Here is a 19,233-nt window from a genome sequence, read left to right as displayed (position 1 = left end):
AATAAACTTAAGGAAAACAATGCTCCGGGGCCAGGGAGATCCCCATTAAAACTGCAGTAGGGTTCCATTTCTCATCCATCAGGGCAGTGTGAATTCAAGCATTTAATAATATCACATGTTGTCTGGGGCAGGAGAAGCAGAGACTCACACCCCACTGTGGGACTATTGGTACAGACACGTGGGAAACAATTTGGAGTTTTCTTTTCAGTTTGTGAATGTTCACCCCCTTCCGATACAGCAGTCCCACTTAGTGACTGCCCTAGACAAAGCCACATAGAGGCATTCAGACTTTATTTATTGCAGTGATACTTTTAAGAGAAAAACACTGAAAACAACCTAAAATTTCATCAACAGAAAAAGGACTAATTAAATCAATATGCACCCTGGGCTCTCTGTTTATTTTTATCTTGCACTCCTAATTATAAATGTTTTTGAGCAGGTATTCGATATGTGTATAATTTTATCAGGATATATAGATGCACTTCCATGCTGATATAGTATGTACATTATCAAACATGTATCTGAATAGTAAGTTTTTGAAAATGAAGACAAGCGACAACAAATGTTTGCCTTTAGAGTTGTGCCCCTTGGAAGAACCATCTATACGGGATCCCGTTGGCACCAGCAACGGGGAAGGTCAGATAGAAAGCTGAGGAGGTGGTGAGTTCATGAGCCCTTCTGAAAACCGGCCAGTGAAGACCCTGTGAATCACAGCAGAACTTTGTCCGACTTACTTGCTTTGGACACAGCAGCAGGAGGGAGCAGTCACTGGAGGAAAACATCATGTTTGGTGAAGTAGAAAGAGGGCCAGCGAGGGTGAGGGGGACTCTCAGTAGGGTGGATTAGCACAGTGACTATAAGGATGGTCTCAAACATGCTGGCAGTCAGGAGGGTGAGGCAGCATTTTGTTCCGTTGTACATAAGGTCGCCATGAGTCGGAGTAAACTCGGAGGCAGCTGACAATAACATACCAGGCCAGCCTAGATTCCAGAGGAGGGGCTCAACAAGACCTGGATACTAGGAGGTATGGTTCACTGGGAGCCCTAGTGGCACAGTGGATAAGAGCTCAGCTGCTAACCAAAAGGTTGGCAGTTCAAATCCACCAGATGAAACTTGGAAACCCTATGGGGCAGTTCTATCCTGTCATATAGGGCTGCTGTGAGTCAGAACGAACTTGACAGCAACGGGTTTGGTTTGGTCTTTGGTTCATTGTAGCATTATTTTTTGTTGTTGTGTGCCGTCAAGTTGATTCCAACTCACAGCAACTCTATAGGACAGAGTGTAACTGCCTCGTAGGGTTTTGTCTTGGTTACCTGCTGCTGCTATAACAGAAACACCACAAGTGGGTGGCTTCAACAGAGAGAAGCTTATTCTCTCACAGCCCAGTAGGCTAGAAGTCCGAGTTCAGGGTGCCAACACCAGGGCAAGACTTTCTCTCTTTGTCGGCTCTGGACAAAGGTCCTTGTCATCAGTCTTCCCTTGGTCTGGGAGCATCTCAGCACAGGAACCTCAGGTCCAAAGGATTACTCTGCTCCCGGAGCTGCTTTCTTGGTGGTATGGGGTCCTCACGTCTCTATACTGGCTTCTTTCTTTTATATCTCAAAAGAGATTGGTTTAAGACTCTCTAAACTCGTAGACCTCATCAACATAACTGCCACTAATCCATCTCATTACATCATAGTGACGGGATTTACAACACAGGGAAATCACATCAGATGACAAAATGGTAGACATTCATTGAGTACTGGGAATCATGACCTAGCCTAGTTGACAGACATTTCGGGGGAACACATTCAATCCACGACAGGTTTCCTGGTCTGTAATCTTTCTGGGAAGAGATGTCCAGGTCTTTTCTCCCACAGAGCCACTAGTGGGCTTGAACCACCAACCTTTGGGTTATCAGCTGAGCACTTCACTGTTGTGCCACCAGGGCTCCTGTAGTTAGCTGTGGTAGACGGCAAACAACTGGTTAAATAAATCCTGGCACTTCCATTAAATAGAGAATTACACAGCACTTAAAATGAGCCGTATCTGTGTCCACTGACCTGGAAAGCTCTCTAAGAACAATTGCTAAGTGAAGAAAAGGAGGCATTGAGTGGTATGTGTGCCATGCTGCTATTTGGGGTGAAGAAAAAGGCCTGTAACAAACCTCTGGAGAGCTATACAGCGGGAAGGGATTTGAGAAATTAAGGGTCAGTGCTGGGAGGGAACCTTACTTTATACCATATTCCTTTTGGTAGAGTTTGTGTTTTTGTTACTGTGTGCATGTATTGCATTTAAGATTTTTTTTAATGTCAAAAAAATCGTTAAATAACTACAGTAGCCAAATACATTTTAGCAATATATATATTATAAAGTATGTTTATTTATAATTTATATTACTATATTACATTTATAGAAATACATCATGCATATTATAAAGATGTATATAACAATATGTATTTAGCAACCTGTGACCTAGTTTGCAAGACTAGAATTCTGCCCTGTTATGGTTCAAAGGATTATTAGCTACCGGGTGAAATGGGATTTGGGCTTGTCTTTTTCCACTATTACATAAGCGAATAAACCCGCCAAATTGCTGACGTTATTAAAATACCCCGTAATGATGGGCGAGTCTTTTCCTCTGCATCTTCTGATTTTTTTCTCTTTCTCTAAGAAAAACAATCATGCCTTTTGTGAAAAGAAAATTGTGGCCAATATGAAACAGGAAGCTAAGCTGAAGAAGGAGGGAGATGTTTCTCTCTTAAAAAACCTAAAACCAAACCCGTTGCCATCAAGTCAATTCCGACTCAGAGTGACCCTATAGGATGGGGTAGAACTGCCCCATAGGGTTTCCAAGGCTGTAATCTTTGCAGAAGCAGACTGCCACATCTTTCTCTCATGGAGTGGCTGGTGGGTTCAGACTGCCGACCTTTAGGTTAACAGCCAAGCACTTTAACCACGGCGCCACCAGGGCTCCTTGTTCCTCTCTTACATTGAGCCAGCTTGAACCCAAATGATATGACATTGAAAAGAAATGCCCTAAGCAGCGAGCACCCTGGGTTTACGGTTTTGTTTGTTTCTCCACTGCACTCCTCCCCTAACTTGTCTCTGCAGTCGTGGTTGGTTAAAATGAGGCAGATCTCAGCCCTGGGACACGGGCTTAAGGAGCTGGCGCTCAGAGAGGGCAGCTGAGTGGGGAGGAGCGCCGCCCTGCTGGCTGGGAAGGTCACTGCTTCCCTGATAACGTGATGCGGCATTTCTTTAAGAGCCCGTCTGCTAATTGAAAGGCTGGCAGTTTGGATCTACCCAGAGGCACCTTGGAAGGAAGGTCTGGTGATCTACTTCTGAAAATTTAGCCTTTGAAAACCCTATGGAGGGAGCACAGCTCTGCTCTGATACACACGGGGTCACCATGAATCGGGGTCAACTTGACAGCAGCTAGTTTTTTGGTTTTATCATCTCTGAGGGTGTAGTCGTTGTTGTTGTCCGTTGCCATCGAGTTGGCTCCAGCTCACAGAAACTTTACGTACAACGGAAGGAAACGTTGCCCAGACCTGTGCCATCTTCATGATGGTTGGTTGGTGTGTTTGAGCCCACTGTTGTGGCTACCATGCCAATCCATCTCATGGAGGGTTTGTCTTGTTTTTGCTGACCCCCCTTGGCGTCATTTTCCAGCGACTGGTCTTCCCTGATGACGTGGGGGTACAGAGACCTGAGTAACAGACAGAAGACAGAATGCTGTGGACCTGAAGACCAGGAGTTCAAGTTGCTGCTCTGCATGGTCCACTTAGTGGGGTACTCTTGGGTACTTCAGGCCATAGATGAGGAAGGAGAATCGAGCGAGAACTTCTTGGCACGTGGACCTATAATCTGCAGCTTCTTCTGAGAATGTTTTCTTGCAATGCGGGGTGGTTGCCGTGGGTGTTGCCGGCAGTGAACATCAGTGGCCAGACAAACCCCAGAAGCAGCCTTTCCCAAAGTATCCCATGAGATGTCTTTATATAGATCGCAGACAGAAGGATGTTAAATCAGTCAGAGCCCAAAGCGAGAAAGGCATCTCCACATCTGCCTCCACACATCCTTGGGACAGCCAAGGCCAGTGGAGCGGCCCCTCTGGTCTTTCTCCTGCCTCAAGCTCTAATGGATGTGTTCCCTGGGCTATTTTCTTATTGGCAAGTGACTCACACTTTCACCTTGTACTGTTGAAATGTATCATTGGTGCATTGATGTAAAATTTTCTGCTAAATAAATTTTTGAAAGTTTACGGAAAAAGTGAGCCTCTTTAAAGAGAAAACCCACACAGTACATAATGGAACAAACAGACGTAGATTTGGCGGAAAGTCACAAAGGCGGTGGGTGATCCACATTAGAAGTTTGGAGACACGGCACTAAAGGACAATAGCAATAAAAATAACAGAACAGTACTCTACATCTAAGGAGAGCATAACATCGAGCCAGGCTCTGCTTCAGGCATGTTTTATATATTAACTCATTTAAGCCTCATTACAGCTCTGTGTAGTGGGTCCTTGAATGCATCCCCATTTTAAAGACGATGAAATGATGCGGGGGTTAGAGTGTCAAAAATGACGCTCACCAGAGCCCAGTAGATGACTCTGAAGTCCTCCTCCAAAAAAATTGGATAGATGGGTGGAGGGGGGGAGGGATGGATGGACAGACAGACGGACAGATGGATGGATAGATGGGTGGCTGGCTGGATGGGTGGGTGTATGGATGGGTGGGTGGGAGGGTGAGTGAGTGTGTGGATGGATGGATGGATGGGTGGGTGGGTGGATGGACGGACGGACGGTTGGATGGATAGAGCACTCAAGGGAGCTGGCTGGTGACCTTGGGTTGCCTCCATCACGAGGGCTCTGCTGCACACTTCTTCCGCTTCCATGCGGACCATTTAACAGCAGGTCCTGGCCCTCCCGTTTGTCTTCTTCAAAGACTAAGAGGCCTGGGCCCTTCAGGAACTGAGACACTGCCCTCAGCTCTGAGTATCAAGTCTGCGTTCTCCTCTTGTAGCAAGCCTGGCTCTGCCGTGGGCGCGGTGAAATCACACAGGCAGCCATCCCCTAAATTCTCCTCTTCCTCTCCCCCACCCCACCTTTTTTCTCTTCTCCCTTCCCTTTCCACCCCCTCTTCTCTCTCTCCTCTCTGCCTTTCTCACTCTCTTGCTCTTTTTCTTTCTTCTCTCCTCTGCTCCTCTCCCTCGATTCCTCCCCCCTTCCTCCCTCCAGGACCAGTCTCACACTCTCTCTCTCTTCAGATTAAAGTAAGAACAAGATCTCTGCCCTCAGCTGCACCAGGGGCCTTCTGCTCTCGGTTCTCTAGAACAGACTGTGAGGGGTGGGATATTACTCCCACTTGGCAGATCTCAGAGTAGAAACACCTCCCCAGGATCACTCGGGCAATAAACGGAGTATGCCAGCTGACCTGCTGGGTCCTAATTCCCTGGGTCATCTTTGAAGATGGGGGATGTATCAAGGTGGCTAATTCTTCCAGTATCACTTCCTCCACCCCTCTGTAGTGGAGTCTTTCTTGCCTACAGGCCTGGGAGTCAGGAGTCTGGGTTCTGAGTCCTGGCTCTCCTGAGTGCTGGGGAGGGAAAAGGGGGACCTGTTTGTACCCCAGTGTGAGGCTTGTTCTGAGCCCCTCACTAAGGAGACAAAGAAGAAGGAAGATAGACCAGGTGAGGACCCTTCCGCTGCACCAAGGGCTCCTACAGCCTCCTGGGGCCTGAGAACCAAGTTCATCCAGGGTTAGCACTGAGTGCCTCCCTCCCCAGCACGCTACTGTTCCTGATAAGCTCTTAGCAGCCCCTACAGCTTGGGAAGTCAGGTGAAAGGGGATATGCCTGTGGGATTAAATTCCAACCAAGGTTTCTTGTGCAATTAACAGTGCTAGGCTCCAGGCTAAGTGTTCTACGTCTACTTGGGGGCAGTGGTGGTTCAGTGCTAGAATTCTCTCCTTCCGTGTGGGAGACCTGGGTTCAATTCCCGGCCAATGCACCTCATGTGCAGCCGCCACCCGTCTGTCCGTGGAGGCCTGCATGTTGCTAATATGCTGACCAGGTTTCAGCGAAGCTTCCAGACTAAGACAGACTAGGAAGAAAGGCCTGGCAATCTACTTCCAAAAATCAACCAGTAAAGACCTGTGGATCACAACCATCTGATCCTCAAGTGACCATGGAGATGGCGCAGGAAGGGGGAGCGTCTCGTTCCCTTGTCATGGGGTCGTCGTGAGTTGGGGGCTGACTCAACGGCAGCTGACAACAACAGCAACGGTTATTATTATTACCTGTTAACTGCCGGCCCCCACCCCATGCACACACACACACACACACACACACACCAGCTGTGTCCCTAGTTCCTCAAAAAGTGCCTCGCATGTCGTAGGCCAACCAAAACACCAGGTGCCACTGAGCCGATCCCGACCCTTGGCGACCCCCTCTATGTCAGGGTAGAACTGTGCTCTATAAGGTCTTCAGTGGCTGATTTTTTGGAAGTAGATCACCAGGCCTTTCTTGTGAGGCTCTCCTGGGTGGACTCAAACCTCCAATCTTTCAGTTAGCAGCCGAGCGCTGGGCTGTTTGCACCACCTAGGGATTCCATATTGCAGGCACTCGGTGAATTTTTCTGGGAGAATGCACGGGGCACGTGCTGAAGGAGGTAGCCAGCGGCTCCTGGCCCTGTGCCTGGAGATCTCCAAGCCTGTCCCTCCCAAGAAGCTGGCACCTGGGGGAAGTATAGGAACAGCTCTCCCGGGTGCTTTGTAGCCCTGCTCAGAGCATGGGGGTTTCGGAATGGAGAGGATTTTTCAGCCAGGATGAAGTTTTCCATCTCCAGCATGAACACACTATTATTCAATTCCCTGCAGCCTGCAGCCCAGGGCGCAGGCATCAGCGACGTTTACTCTAAGATGAAATTGCAGCCTTTAAACCGATTTCTCAGAGGACGCAGTTCATTTCGGCATCTTTACACTCTATTCGGGCAGCTTCCGAGACACCTAGAGATGGCTTTTGCTAAATTGGAGGTCCCCTTGGATTGCCTCGGCCAAATAGTTATGGCTTCAGTGCCTTCGATTTGAAAAATGGTCCCCTCCCCAGCAGAGCTGCTCAGGGAAAACTGTCTGTGGCAGCGGCGTCCTTCACACGGGAGGATTGGGACTGCCTGCCAGCAAGTGTTCCTTCCTTAGGACGGGCCAAACGGTCCGCACAGCTGGAGGAAAACACTGCTGTCCAGGGAAGACAGCGGGGCAGCGCTGTTCAAGCCTCTGTTTATTTTCCGCCCGCTACATTTTTCCCTGGTACCCCATGGAGGGGGCCGTTCGTCCAGGGCATCTGCCTGCCTTTCAAGCCAGACTGCCTTGTGTGGAGCACAGGGAACCACTGAGAGATGAAAGCAGCGGTGCCGCCTCAGGGAACGTGAGGAGGGCAGGGATTTCTGGGGCCGTATTTCTTCAGAATCTGCTTCCAAAGTGCTGATGTCACCACTGCTGACTGCTCTGACTGGGATCACAACAGAGGGTCCTGGACAGAGCAGGAGAAAAATGTAGAACACAAAAAAATCAAATTCACAAAAACGACCAGACTTGCTTGTCTGACAAAGACTGGAGGAACCCCGAGTCTATGGCCTAAGATACCTGTCTCACCTGGAACTGAAGCCATTCCCAGAGACCACCTTCCAGCCAAACAGTAGACAGGCCCATAATACAAACAATAACACCTGGTAGGAACCTGCCCCTTAGAACAATCAATTATACAAGATCAGAAGGGCAGCATTTGCCCAAAAGCGAAGATGCGAAGGTAAGGAGTAGGAAATCCAGAGGAAAGCGAACGTGGACCCCAGGGCAGAAATGGGTAGCGTGCTGACACATTGTGGGGAATGCAGCCAATGCACTGTTTGTGTACAAACTGTCGAGTGGGAAACTTGCTCTGCAGACTTTCACCTAAAGCACAATAAAAAAAAAAAAAAACCAACAACAAAGTGCCCACGTTAGATGCGGGATAAACATCACTATAGCCTAGAGCGAGGTTCCTGGGTGATGCAAACAGTTGGTGCTCCATTGCTAACCTAAACATCAGGGGGTTCCAACCCCCCCGGCAGCACCAAGGAAGAAGGCCTGGCTATCTGCTCCTGTAAATATTACTCGGAAGAAACCTCCATGGGATACATTCTACTCGGTAACACGCGGAGTGTCCATGAGTAGGAGTCAACTTGACAGCAATGGGTTTGGGGTTTTTTTTGGTGAGTCTAGCATGTTAAAGCAAAGAGAAGAGATTATCTGGCCATTTTACGATATCTTCATTTTACAAAGGGGGAAACTGAGGCCCAGAGAGGGAGAAAGGGAAATGGCAAAACCAAGCAACAGAAACCAAATATGGCGACTGTAAGCCAAAGGGAATGTGTTGAAGCCGACAGTAGGGGCTACAGGGCTGGTGAGAGGGCGAGAGGCAGGACAGATTGGAATGGGCAGGAACCAGGGAATGAAGGAGGCAGGGCAGTGGTAGCTGGATCCAGAGCCCCCTGCAGGAACGTCTGTCAGCATCTGGCCAGGTGATGACCAACCTCAGGCCATTCCTTCCTCCTCCCTTGACCCTTGTTGGCAAGGTCCCAGAAGGGAACATCCACTTGGTTACACCACCTTGGCTGTACGAATCTTCAGAGTGGATATTTTGGCCACTTGAGCTTTAGGGTGGAGGTGACCACCAGAAATGAACCTCCCATCCCAGCTCCGTGGAATAGAAGGGTGATTTCCCAAGAGGACACGTCATGCTGTTAGAACAGGATGGGTTTTCCCCACCTTTTGGCTGTTGTGAATTATGCTGCAATGAACAAGCATCCGTCAACGATGAATGGATGAACAACGTGCTCTAGCCACACAGTGGAACATTTACTCGGCCATAAAGAGGAATGGAGTCCCGATACATGCTACGACACAGATGAACCTCGAGAACATTACGTTGAGTGAAATTAGTCAGGCACAAAAGGACAGATATTGTATGAACCCACTTATATGAAATATCTAGAATAGGCAAGTGTATAGAGACCAACGCTTATTAGTGGTCACTGGTGGGGGGAGGAGGAAATGGGGAGTTATTGCTCAAAAGGTTCTGAATTTCCATTTGGGGTGATGAAGAAGTTTGGGAAATAGTGGTGATGGTCGCACAGCGTGGCAGAAGTACAGTCATTAATTCACTGAATTGTACGTATAAACATGGTTGAAATGGCAAATGTTATATATAAAAACCAGGGGCCATTAAGTCAACTCCAATTCATGACAACCCTATGTGTGTCAGGGTAGAACTGTGCCCCACAAAGTTTCGATGGCTGATTTTTTTTAATGTAGATTGCCAGGCTTTTCTTCCAAAGCACCTTTGAGTGGACTTGAACCTCCAACCTTTCAGTTAGCAGGTGAGCATGGTAATCATTTGTACCACCCAGGAACTCCTTATTATATATACTTTACAACAATTAAAAAATAATGATAAAAGAAAGGATGGGTAGTGGGAGACTCCGAAATGAGAATTTCCCATTCTCTCAGGGCTACGACTGTTTTCCGATTCCTAATCCAGTGTTCCGTCTGTTGCATCAGGCTGCCCTTCTGTGGGTCCAGAGGCAGATGGGAAACACAGTGTAAAGAACCCACCTCCCCTGCATGTAACATGACTGCCCCATCACACTTAAGCCCACCGCTCACAAGAGCTTGTCTGGCGGAAACCCGTTTGTTAACACTAATTGAGTCAAATGCCCTGCCATGGCCATAGCGCACAGACTTGTGGTACTGAAGCCTTCACGTTCCTCCAAGGTGGTGGTCCTTTGGAGCTCATCTATTTTCTATTAGGGATGCTTTTAAAGCACTTAATAATAGCTTTTCCTAAGTGAAGGCCTCTGCAGAGATGCTGAGTGGTTCAAACAGTCTTAGTCGAGCTGAGAGGGGCTGGCGTGGCTAGGAGGGCTGGCCCCTTGCCTGCTTCCTGGACTCTTAAGGGGAAAGCGGGGAGAAAGACTTGTAAGTGCAAAAGCCAGGCTTGCCGGTGAGTCCCGTTGAGCTGTGAGGAATTGCAGATTCCTGAAGAATTACTGCGGCTGTGCATTTCAACAGTCCACCTCCAGAAGTGAGTTTCTTCTCCCCACTTTTCTCCAGGGTAAATTTTCCTCCCCAAATCAGCTCAGCCAGCTGGATGCACCCTTCAGGGTCTTGCCGGTAAGTCCCACGAGGAAAGAACAGCAGGTGGATCTACAGGAGAGCTGGCTGGTGCAGGCGGCCACACTATCCAGAGATAACGAGGCTGAAGGCTTACAGCAGAGGAGCTCAGATTCGTCCATTTAACTAATTAGGATTTATTAAAAGAAAAAAAAAGTTACTGTTGAGTCACGTCTAACTCCTGGCAACCCCACGTGAGTCAGAGCAGACCTGTGCTCCGTACGGCTTTTGGAAATAGATCACCAGGCCTTTCCTCCAAGGCACCTCTGGGAGGACTTGAACCTCCAGCTTTTTGGTTAGCAGCTGAGCACATAAACCATTTACACCACCCAGGGATGCCCCAGCCCATAGTATGAGCCACCGGATGTCTGTGGAATGCTCATTTGCTCTGTGTTCTCATCAGCAAAGCTGTCTTCTCCAGTGAATGGGCCTCAGCGTCCTGCCGAGTGGGTACTCTGCGTGCAGGGGCTCGGCTGGGAACGTGTGCTGGTCGTCTGTCCTCCTGTGACCCCCTCCCTTCCTGTGACCCCTGCAAACTGCATTGCAAACCCTTGGCCAACTGGACTGGGGTGAAGTTTCCTGGTGGGCGCCCTAGAGAGAGACTGGAGGGGGGCTGGAGGGGAAAGGCATGGTAGTTTTTGCTCTTTCTGCTTCTGACGATGTCTCTGGCGGTCTCTGCTTTTCCTCTGTGGCTCCAGCCCCCACTGACAGCTCCTGACGTGGGCCCTAGCTACTGGGGTCTGGTACCACCACCTCTACCTTCGTCCACAGCCCTAGGGATAGTAGCACCTCCTCTTGTTCCTAGTCCACGGGTTGCCTCGCCATCCCGTTTGCCGCTTCAGCTCCCCAATCGCAGCAGTGGAGCCCGGTGGTGCAGTGGTTAGGAGCTCAGCTGCTAACCAAAAGGTCGGCAGTTCAAATCCACCAGCAGTTCCAACCTTATCGGGCAGTTCTGCTGTGAGTCTGACTTGACTATAGGGTCACTATGAGTCTGAAGTGACAGCAGTGAGTTTTGGGTTTTTTATCCCAGTGATAACCAGTTCCCTGAATTAAATCCCCTCTGTGGAACCACCTGGCACAGGCTCAGTTTTCCTGCTCAGCAGAGTGTAAATGGCACCCAGTGCACCAAACCCTTCTAGGGTCCTGGTGGGGCATGGCTTTCCATACGCCCACCTCTGCCTTTCTGCCCCAAGGAGTCTTGTCTTGCTGCTGCTGCTGACTTCGGTACAAGAGAAAGACCATCTCCATATTCAAAACTATCCCCCTTAAAAAAAAAAAAAAAAAAAAAGGTACTTCTTAACCCTGGCTACCCGTGAGTGGCCAGGAAGCACTAATGCAATAGTCAGATCCCAGCCCACCGCAGGCCAAGGGACTCTGAAGGGCAGGGCGAAAGGGTTGGATGGGTGTTTTTTTTAAGCTCACCAGGCTATTCCATCATGCAGCCTGGGTAAAGGCCACTGCCTGGAATAGGAGGACGTAGATTGTTAGTGGGCACAGCCACGGTGCTCCTTAGGAGCGAGGATGGTGAGACTTCAGCCCACTTACCTTGGACACGTTATCAGGAAAGACCCATCTCTAGAAAAGGGCATCCTGTTTGGTAAAGTAGAGGTCAGTGAAAACGAGGGAAAGCCTCCATGAGGCGGATTGATGCAACAGCTGCAGCATTAACAAAAATTTCTTCCAGAATGAAAACGCGAGCCCCCAAGTACAAAGAGAAGAGGCATAGCAAGAATTAGATTGCGTTCTCAGTTCTAGCAAAACCCTGCCTGCTTGGCACGTGCCCCTGATGATGGGTGCCACCCAAAGGAACCCACGGACAAGAGCAAAGTACCCCCCAGGTGTGCTGCACCTGCGTTCACTCCAGTCTCCTTGCTTCTTTAACCACGTAAGTGGGGACAGAGAGCAGCTTGTGTGAGCTCCCCCCGGCAGGCAGCCGGGACCCACTATGGACCTCACGGCAGGCAATTCCGTGTCCCTGGTGTCTGAGCACAGACTCTGGCAGGGCTCGGGCACTTGGAAGACCCTTGACGGGTGGATGGATGGACAGACCGGCTGGGCACTGAGCAGAGGAAGGCTCCATTTAAAAAATAAAAACTTCGCTTTCTGCCCTCGAGTGCCTTTTGGTCTTAGCGGTTAGTGCTACCATGGAGACCCCCCAGCTCATCAATTACAAACATTAGCCGTAAATCAGGCTTTTGCATAGTTAATTCAGCCTCTTCATTAGGTATTTGGGAGAGCTCAGCGTGTGTAAAATTCAACAGCAAGCTTTGGAGCAGATCCAAGTCCTCTCTCCTGTGATATTTGGGAAATGGGAAGTTTTCATAGCGGACCTTGGAGCGTGTCTCTTCTGGAAGGTCTCCAGTGGTTTCTGCATTTAGGTTTTCTCTTGGAAAGAGTTCAACCCTCTGGAAGCGCTGATAGCTTCGAAGGCTGCCCCTGCCTTTCTCCCCAACGAAGCAGGGACTCCTACTCCCTCCTTGAGTAGGAAAATTAATATTAACCTGACTAGTGGGAGGGAAGAGAGGTGTGGATATCAGGGAACGCAGCTCCTCGTGCAACCACTCATTCATTATTCAGTCCACAAATATTTGCGGAGCACTTCCTCGGGGTCAGCGCCAAGGTGTGGTGAGGTCAGAGCAGTGGACAGTCAATGCCCTGACTTACCTGGGCCCGCACTCTGGAAAGGGGAGACAGATGGTGAGCCGCCAAGTGCATGTAAGTGTATACAGTGGTGTGTGTGGGTGTAAGGAATAATTAGGGTCAGTGTCGTGAATGGGGGCCGTGGAGAACAGGGATGAGTACAGAGAATGAGCACGACCCTATAATGCTCAGGTGTGAAGGCAAGTGCGAAGACACAGAGGTGGGGGCAGGCTGGGTGTGTTTGAGGAACACCACGGAGCCCAGAGTGGAATGTACGGGGGAGAAGATGGCAGGAAAGCAATCAGAGCCGGAGGACATCTTATTGTCAGGGTTTGGGGGATGGCTTGTCCTTGTCATCATTGTTAGCTACCTTTCAGTTGGCCCCAACTCGTGGCGACCTCGTGCAAAGTGGAATGAAACACTGCCCAGTCCTGCGCCATCACCATGATCTGTTTCAGATCAGGCCATTTTGACCTGTAGGCTTCTCAGGGGCTGAGCTTTAGAAGGAGATTGCCTGGCCTTTCTTCCTAGTCTATCTTAGTCTAGAAGCTCTGCTGAAACCTGTTAGGCATCACAGCGACAAACAAGGTTCCACAGACAGACAGAGAGCTTTACTGACAGACAGATGAGAGTATTGCTAATACCAGGACCAGGCTTAGAACGGTCACTCGATAAAAGTTGTCAAACCACGTTCATCTTCAGCTAACAAATGCCGTCTATTTTCCAGTCTACAAGCTCGGGTGTACAAAACAATATATGCAACTCCCATTGTTTATCTGTAATTACACCTCGAGCCCCCATTCTACCTGGCAGCAGGGAAGTTAACCTGCAGTCTATGGAGGGCTGTCCGCTTCTCCCCAAGATTGGCCCGGGGGGGAGGGCGGTCCCCATGGCACTGAACCGGGGGAAGACGTCAGGGCTTTAGATGTTCTCTCTTCATTCACAGAATGTCCACTCTCATCTCATGCTTGGACGTGGCCACTCTTTAATAGTGACATTCACCGAGTTTTCCGTTTTTCTATCTGGTCTCAGTGCAAAAACCAGTTGCCTTCGAGTTGACTCCGACTCGTGGCAACTCCACGTGTGTCAGTGTAGTACTTTGCTCCATAGGGTTTTCAATGGCTGTTTTTTTTTTGGAAGTAGATTGTCAGGCCTTTCTTCCAAGGCACCTCTGAGCAGACCCAAACCTCCAACCTTTTGGTTAGCAGCTGTGTGCATTAACCCTCTGCTCCACCCAGTGACCCTGAGTGCACAGTCCCTGCCACTTTTGCTGCAGCAGCCAACCCCTTCTGCATGATTCCGGGCCACGTCAGGGTCGGCCTCAGTTCACTCCCTCAGCTAACCTCAGAGATCTTCCGGGAATGAGGCAAAACTCCCAGTGCACTCAGGGCCTTAGGAGGCTGGGGAATGGGTGCTTCTCAGGCCTTCTCAGTCCTACTTCTGTCTTATCCTTCTGGCAAAGTACGAGAAAGGCTGTGGAACCAGTCAGCACACAGAAAGAGCTCAGCAGTCAGAACCTTCGTCAGGGCCCATCACTGCTCAGCCAGCACCCCAAGCTTACCACCTCCCAACAGCTACAACTTCTCACAGCACAGGGCAACTGGTTGGCAGTTCCTCTCTTGGTTTTGCTGGGGCTCCTTATGTTGTTGCTTCTGACACGTCATCAGGGAAGACCAACTGCTAGAAAAGGGCATTGTGGTTGGTGAAGTAGAGGGTCAGTGAAAATGAGGGAAAACCTCAAGGAGAGGGACTGAGACGGTAGCCACAACAGTGGACTCAAACGTACCAGGGATCATGAAGGCGGCACAGGACCGGGCAGCATTTCATTCTGTGGTGCAGAAGGTCTCTAGGAGGCTGAGCCGGTGCAACAGCAGCCAACGGCAGCATTCTCCAGGTCTTTTTTCTCCACCCGTCTCTTCCTGGTGATTTTGATGCGTTTGTTAAATTCCCTCTTCTGTCTAAATCAAATCGAGTTTTTTCTGCTGCTTGCAACTTGGAGGGATTGTGAAGGATTGGCCTCAGCACCGTGGAGAACTCCCACAGACCGTCAGGGCCTTTGTGTCAACCCTGGGGTCGGAGGAACTTTCTAGAAAGCCTTTCTGGGTGTGTGTGGCATGACTTTGATTTTGCCTTCCAACTTCCAGGGGGAGAAGCACATGGCCTTCACCTTCATGAAACAGACATAAAATAGAATCAATAAAACAAAGCCTGGGCCAAACGCTTCTGTTCTCCTAGAGCTGTTTCCCTATTACAAGGTTGATTTCTTCATTTTGTTAGTCTCATTTCTTTCTGCAGGCACTAAGCTGTCAGTGTCAGTTGACGACTTTGGATCTAAAAACCCTCACACCCCACAGTGGGGAGGTGAAGCCCTTTTGGCTTTTTAACACACTTCAGACTCCATTTTCTTACCAGACAGAGTTCGGAAGCTAAGAGGTTTGGTCAGTTGGGTTTCCAGTGGTTCAAACCTCGTTGTGACTATTGGGGGAGTTCATTTGCTCCTGAGTAAGAGGTTTTATTTTTTCTTAAAGCCAATTTTGAAAATTTCTTTCTAGAGTTACTGCAATAAATCTACACTATTGATTCAGCAAGTGGGGGTTCTTGGGTGCGCTCTGGAGTCACTGAAGTATTTAAGTTCCTCTCTTTATTACTTCAGCAATATCACAAGCCCCATTTAGGCTGGCATGGGGGCTAGTTGTCCCCTCCCAGGCAAAGGCTTAGCAGAGATTTTAGCCTGCTTAGGGATGCTAGGGAGGCACGGAGGACAGGCAGACTGCACTATCTGCTTTTCTTGGTCCCTGCCCTCCACTGTAACGTGCACCACGGCGTCACTTCCCAGAGACAGATGCCAGTAAACCTGCTCCAGCACGTCTGAGTGAATCCCAGTCCACCATGAATACCTGAGAATCACCATCTCGGGGGTGGCCGTCCTCAGGGAGTGCCTGGGCCAGCCTCAGGGGCACGGCTTACACTTGGCATCGGGCCCACCAGGTGCCACGGAGCTGGCTCTGATACACACAACCCTGTATGTGTCAGACTAGAACTGCACTCCATAGGCTTTTTTTTTCAGAAGCAGAATGCCAGGTCTTTCTATCAAGGTGCCTCTGGGTGGACTCAAACCTCCAACCTCTTGATCATCAGACAAGTGTGTTCACTCTTTGCACCACCAGGGACTCCCGGCATTAGGCAGTCATCCCTAAAGCCACCGAGCCTACGCATGGTGTCAGGTCTTCTGAAAACACCTGCAAGTGCTTCCTTTGTCCTTATATTCTGGGCAGAGTTGTGGGGTGGAGGAGGGTGGGCAGAGGGGGGAGGAGGGCCCTTCCATTGAACAAAGTCAGCCTGAAGCTCTTCTCTTGCACTTTGCCAGGAGCACCGGTCTATTCAGCGAGGTGGTACAGATGAACTTCGAGATCGCCGGCTTCAGCAGCCTCTCAGGGACCCAGCCCATCACGTGGCAGGTGGAGTACCCGCAGAGAGGTCTCACGGACGTTGCCGTGTCTGAGATCTTCATCAGCCAGAAGGACCTGGTGGGCATTGTCCCCCTCGCCATGGTAAGACTTGTGCTTTTGAGGACACCCCTGAACGTGGCTGCCTGATCCTATCCTTGCTCAACCTTCCTTTCCCAGGATGTTTCTTACAATTTTCTTATGGCGATGTTTAAAAAAAAAAAAAAAAAATTTTTTTTTTTTTTTTATATTAAGAGTTTCCCATATTCCTTCACCCTGGAAGTTGTTACATTTTATTTGTTGTTGGTGTCAGCTTCTGTTGGATTGGCTCTGACAGGGGCCCCACGTACGACAGAATGAAATGTTGCCCCGTCCTGCACCGTCTTCGCTATCCTTGCTGTGTTCGAGTCCATTGTGGTGGCCACTGTGTATTTTGAGTGCCTTCCATCCTGGGGGGCTCATCTTCCATCGGTCAGTATTCTGTTGTGATCCACAGGGTTTTCATTGGCTAGTTTTTGGAAGTAGATGGTCAGCCCTTTCTTTCTAGTCTTAGTCTGGAAGCTCTGCTGGAACTTGTCCACCATGGGTGACCCTGCTATTATTTGAAATATTGGTGACAGAGCTGTCAGCATCACAGCAACATGCGAGCCGTCGCAGCGGGACAGACTGACAGATGGGGTGGTGGAGGCTTCATGTAACTTTCTCTGAAGCAGCGCCTCTCGGTGGGCCATCTGCTGCTGGCCAGGACCCTGGGTGAGAACTGAGGGGTAAATGCTATATGCTTCCTTGAGGCTCTCCTTCACAGAGAACACACTGCACTCATCTTTAAAAAAGGGCTTTCTCAGGCCATCTTCCTCTCTTCCTAGACAATCAAAACTGAAGGGAGAGATTAGGGATCTCATCAGGGCACTGGCGCCATTGTTGGATTTTTCCACCCAGAAACATCACGGGGTCACTTCTCTGCACCCTTGCCTGTGCTCGGTTCAGGGAACCAGACCCGTGAGGCTGGGTGTGCATCAGCAGGCCTGTGGCGTACCTGGGATGCTGTTGGACTCAGCTGCCAATCAGCTAGTGATGGGGGGCTTACTTCCACTTCCGGTCCTCAGGGAAGCGTGCTGGCGATATGCTCCGTGTTCCAGAAGGGAGAGAGCAGGCACTGTAAGGACTGTGAGGGAATCGTCTTTGACAGGGAGTGGAGAAGACTGTTTTTAAAGAGACAAGGAAAAAATAGAGTTTTATTGTTTTTCAAAAGCATCCTAGCCTGATCTCTGTGCTCCTTTTCAACTTGATAGTTTTACGTTTGTAACTCTTGAGAGCATTTTAAGGGTCCCTTTGATGTTGTAGGGCAGGTGAAACACGTTGCTCAGTGAAAAGTAACAATATGAGCAGAATAAATGTTTCCTCGTCACAGCGGGAGGTTTACTTGGGAATTAAATTTGAAAATGGCCCTTCCGTTCAATTAACTGGCATAAATGTTGCTGTAAAAAGCAACCTATGACTCAGACAAAGCTGTTTTGACTTGATAGTTATGTTTGCAAGGTTACTGGCTGTCTTAGGCTGGGTTCTCTAAAGAAGCAAAACCAGTGAAGCATATATATATATATATATATATATATATATATATATATATATATATATATATATATATATATATATATATATGTATGTTGTTTATCTCAAGGAAATGGCTCAGATGGTTGTAGAGGCTGGCAAGTCTCAAGTCCGTGGATCAGGTGTCAGGCTGGAGGCTTCTCCTGACTCACATAGCTTCAGGGGCTGACAAATCCAAAATCAGCAGGTCAGATAGCAGGCCAGTGGCTCCCAGGCTGCGGAGGCTGACAAATCCAAGATCAGCAGGTCAGATCGCAGGCTGTTGGCTCCCAGGCTGCGGAGGCTGAGGAATCCCAAGATCAGCAGGCAGTACAGCAGGCAGCTGGCTCAGGTCGCCAGAACTGGAGGTCAGATGATGACAAGCTGGATGCAGGATCCGGAGCAAGCAAACAAGCTTTGCCAGAATGACCATATATATATATAGTGGATGTAGGCCACACCCCTGAGGAAACTCCTCTTACAATTGATTGGCTAATCACATCAGATCACATCATGGAGGATGACTACATCATTATACATGTGTCAGATTACCTCATTACATAACTACTGAACCACTGAGAACCATGGCCTGCTTAAGTTGACACAATATAACATCACACTGGATAATTGTCCAATAAATGGACACCTACCGCACTGCCTGGCACAAGGCAATTGTTCCACAAGTGTTAGTAGTTATTGCCGTCACTCGCTGTATTAACATCATCATTAGCTGATCTCTGGTTTTCACCGTTCAAGGACTCCTCCATTAAAGTGTTGTATTGTTGTTGTGTGCCGTCAAGTTGATTCTGACTCATAGCAACTCAGAGCAGAACTGCCCCATAAGGTTTCCTAGGCTGTAATCTTTACGGGAGCAGATTGCCAGGTCTTCTTCCCACAGGGCCACTGATGGGTTTAAGCCACCAACCTTTCAGTTAGCAGCTGAGTGCTTAACCATTTGGCCACCAGGGCTCCTTCTCCTTTAGAATAGGGACCACTATTTCAGTAGCATGTAGAACAACGCATGGCACATAGTAGGTGCTTAATAAGGAGCTGTTGAATGAGACAGATCTGGGGGTCCTCCCTATGAAGGACGCACCACCAGATTTGTGTCCCGCACCCAAGTGTAAGCTCCTTGAGGTCAGTGACTCTTGTCTTTTTCTTCATTTGCTTGCTGGCACCGAGCACAGCCCCTGACGAATGGAGATTGCTGCGTAAGTACACTTTGCCTAAATTAACCCAGCCTAAAGGAAGGTTTGTTATTTTTACTGTTCAGTGTATGATTAACGGTGCCAGGGCACCCTTAAAAATTGTCAGCCTTTATTCTCCAGCCCCATAATTATGTCATCATTTGAACGCGCTAAAGCTC

The 19,233-nt window shown here is 49.1% G+C and overlaps 1 protein-coding gene across 2 annotated transcripts in view; it reads left to right on the top strand.

The window, feature by feature from the left end:
- The window catches only part of TMEM132C (transmembrane protein 132C), a 354,656-nt gene that overhangs the window by 269,159 nt on the left and 66,264 nt on the right, over nt 1-19,233 (top strand). For both annotated transcript variants that reach the window (XM_049866225.1, XM_049866224.1), the window contains exon 4: nt 16,199-16,382. In XM_049866225.1, coding sequence (XP_049722182.1) covers nt 16,199-16,382 — 184 coding nt within the window. The remainder of the gene's footprint in view (nt 1-16,198; nt 16,383-19,233) is intronic.

The sequence above is a fragment of the Elephas maximus genome, chromosome 22 (assembly GCF_024166365.1).
Source record: "Elephas maximus indicus isolate mEleMax1 chromosome 22, mEleMax1 primary haplotype, whole genome shotgun sequence".
NCBI classification, from domain to species: domain Eukaryota; kingdom Metazoa; phylum Chordata; class Mammalia; order Proboscidea; family Elephantidae; genus Elephas; species Elephas maximus.
Note: the sequence above shows the minus strand (reverse complement) of the source record. Positions and strands in the feature narration are given on the sequence as shown.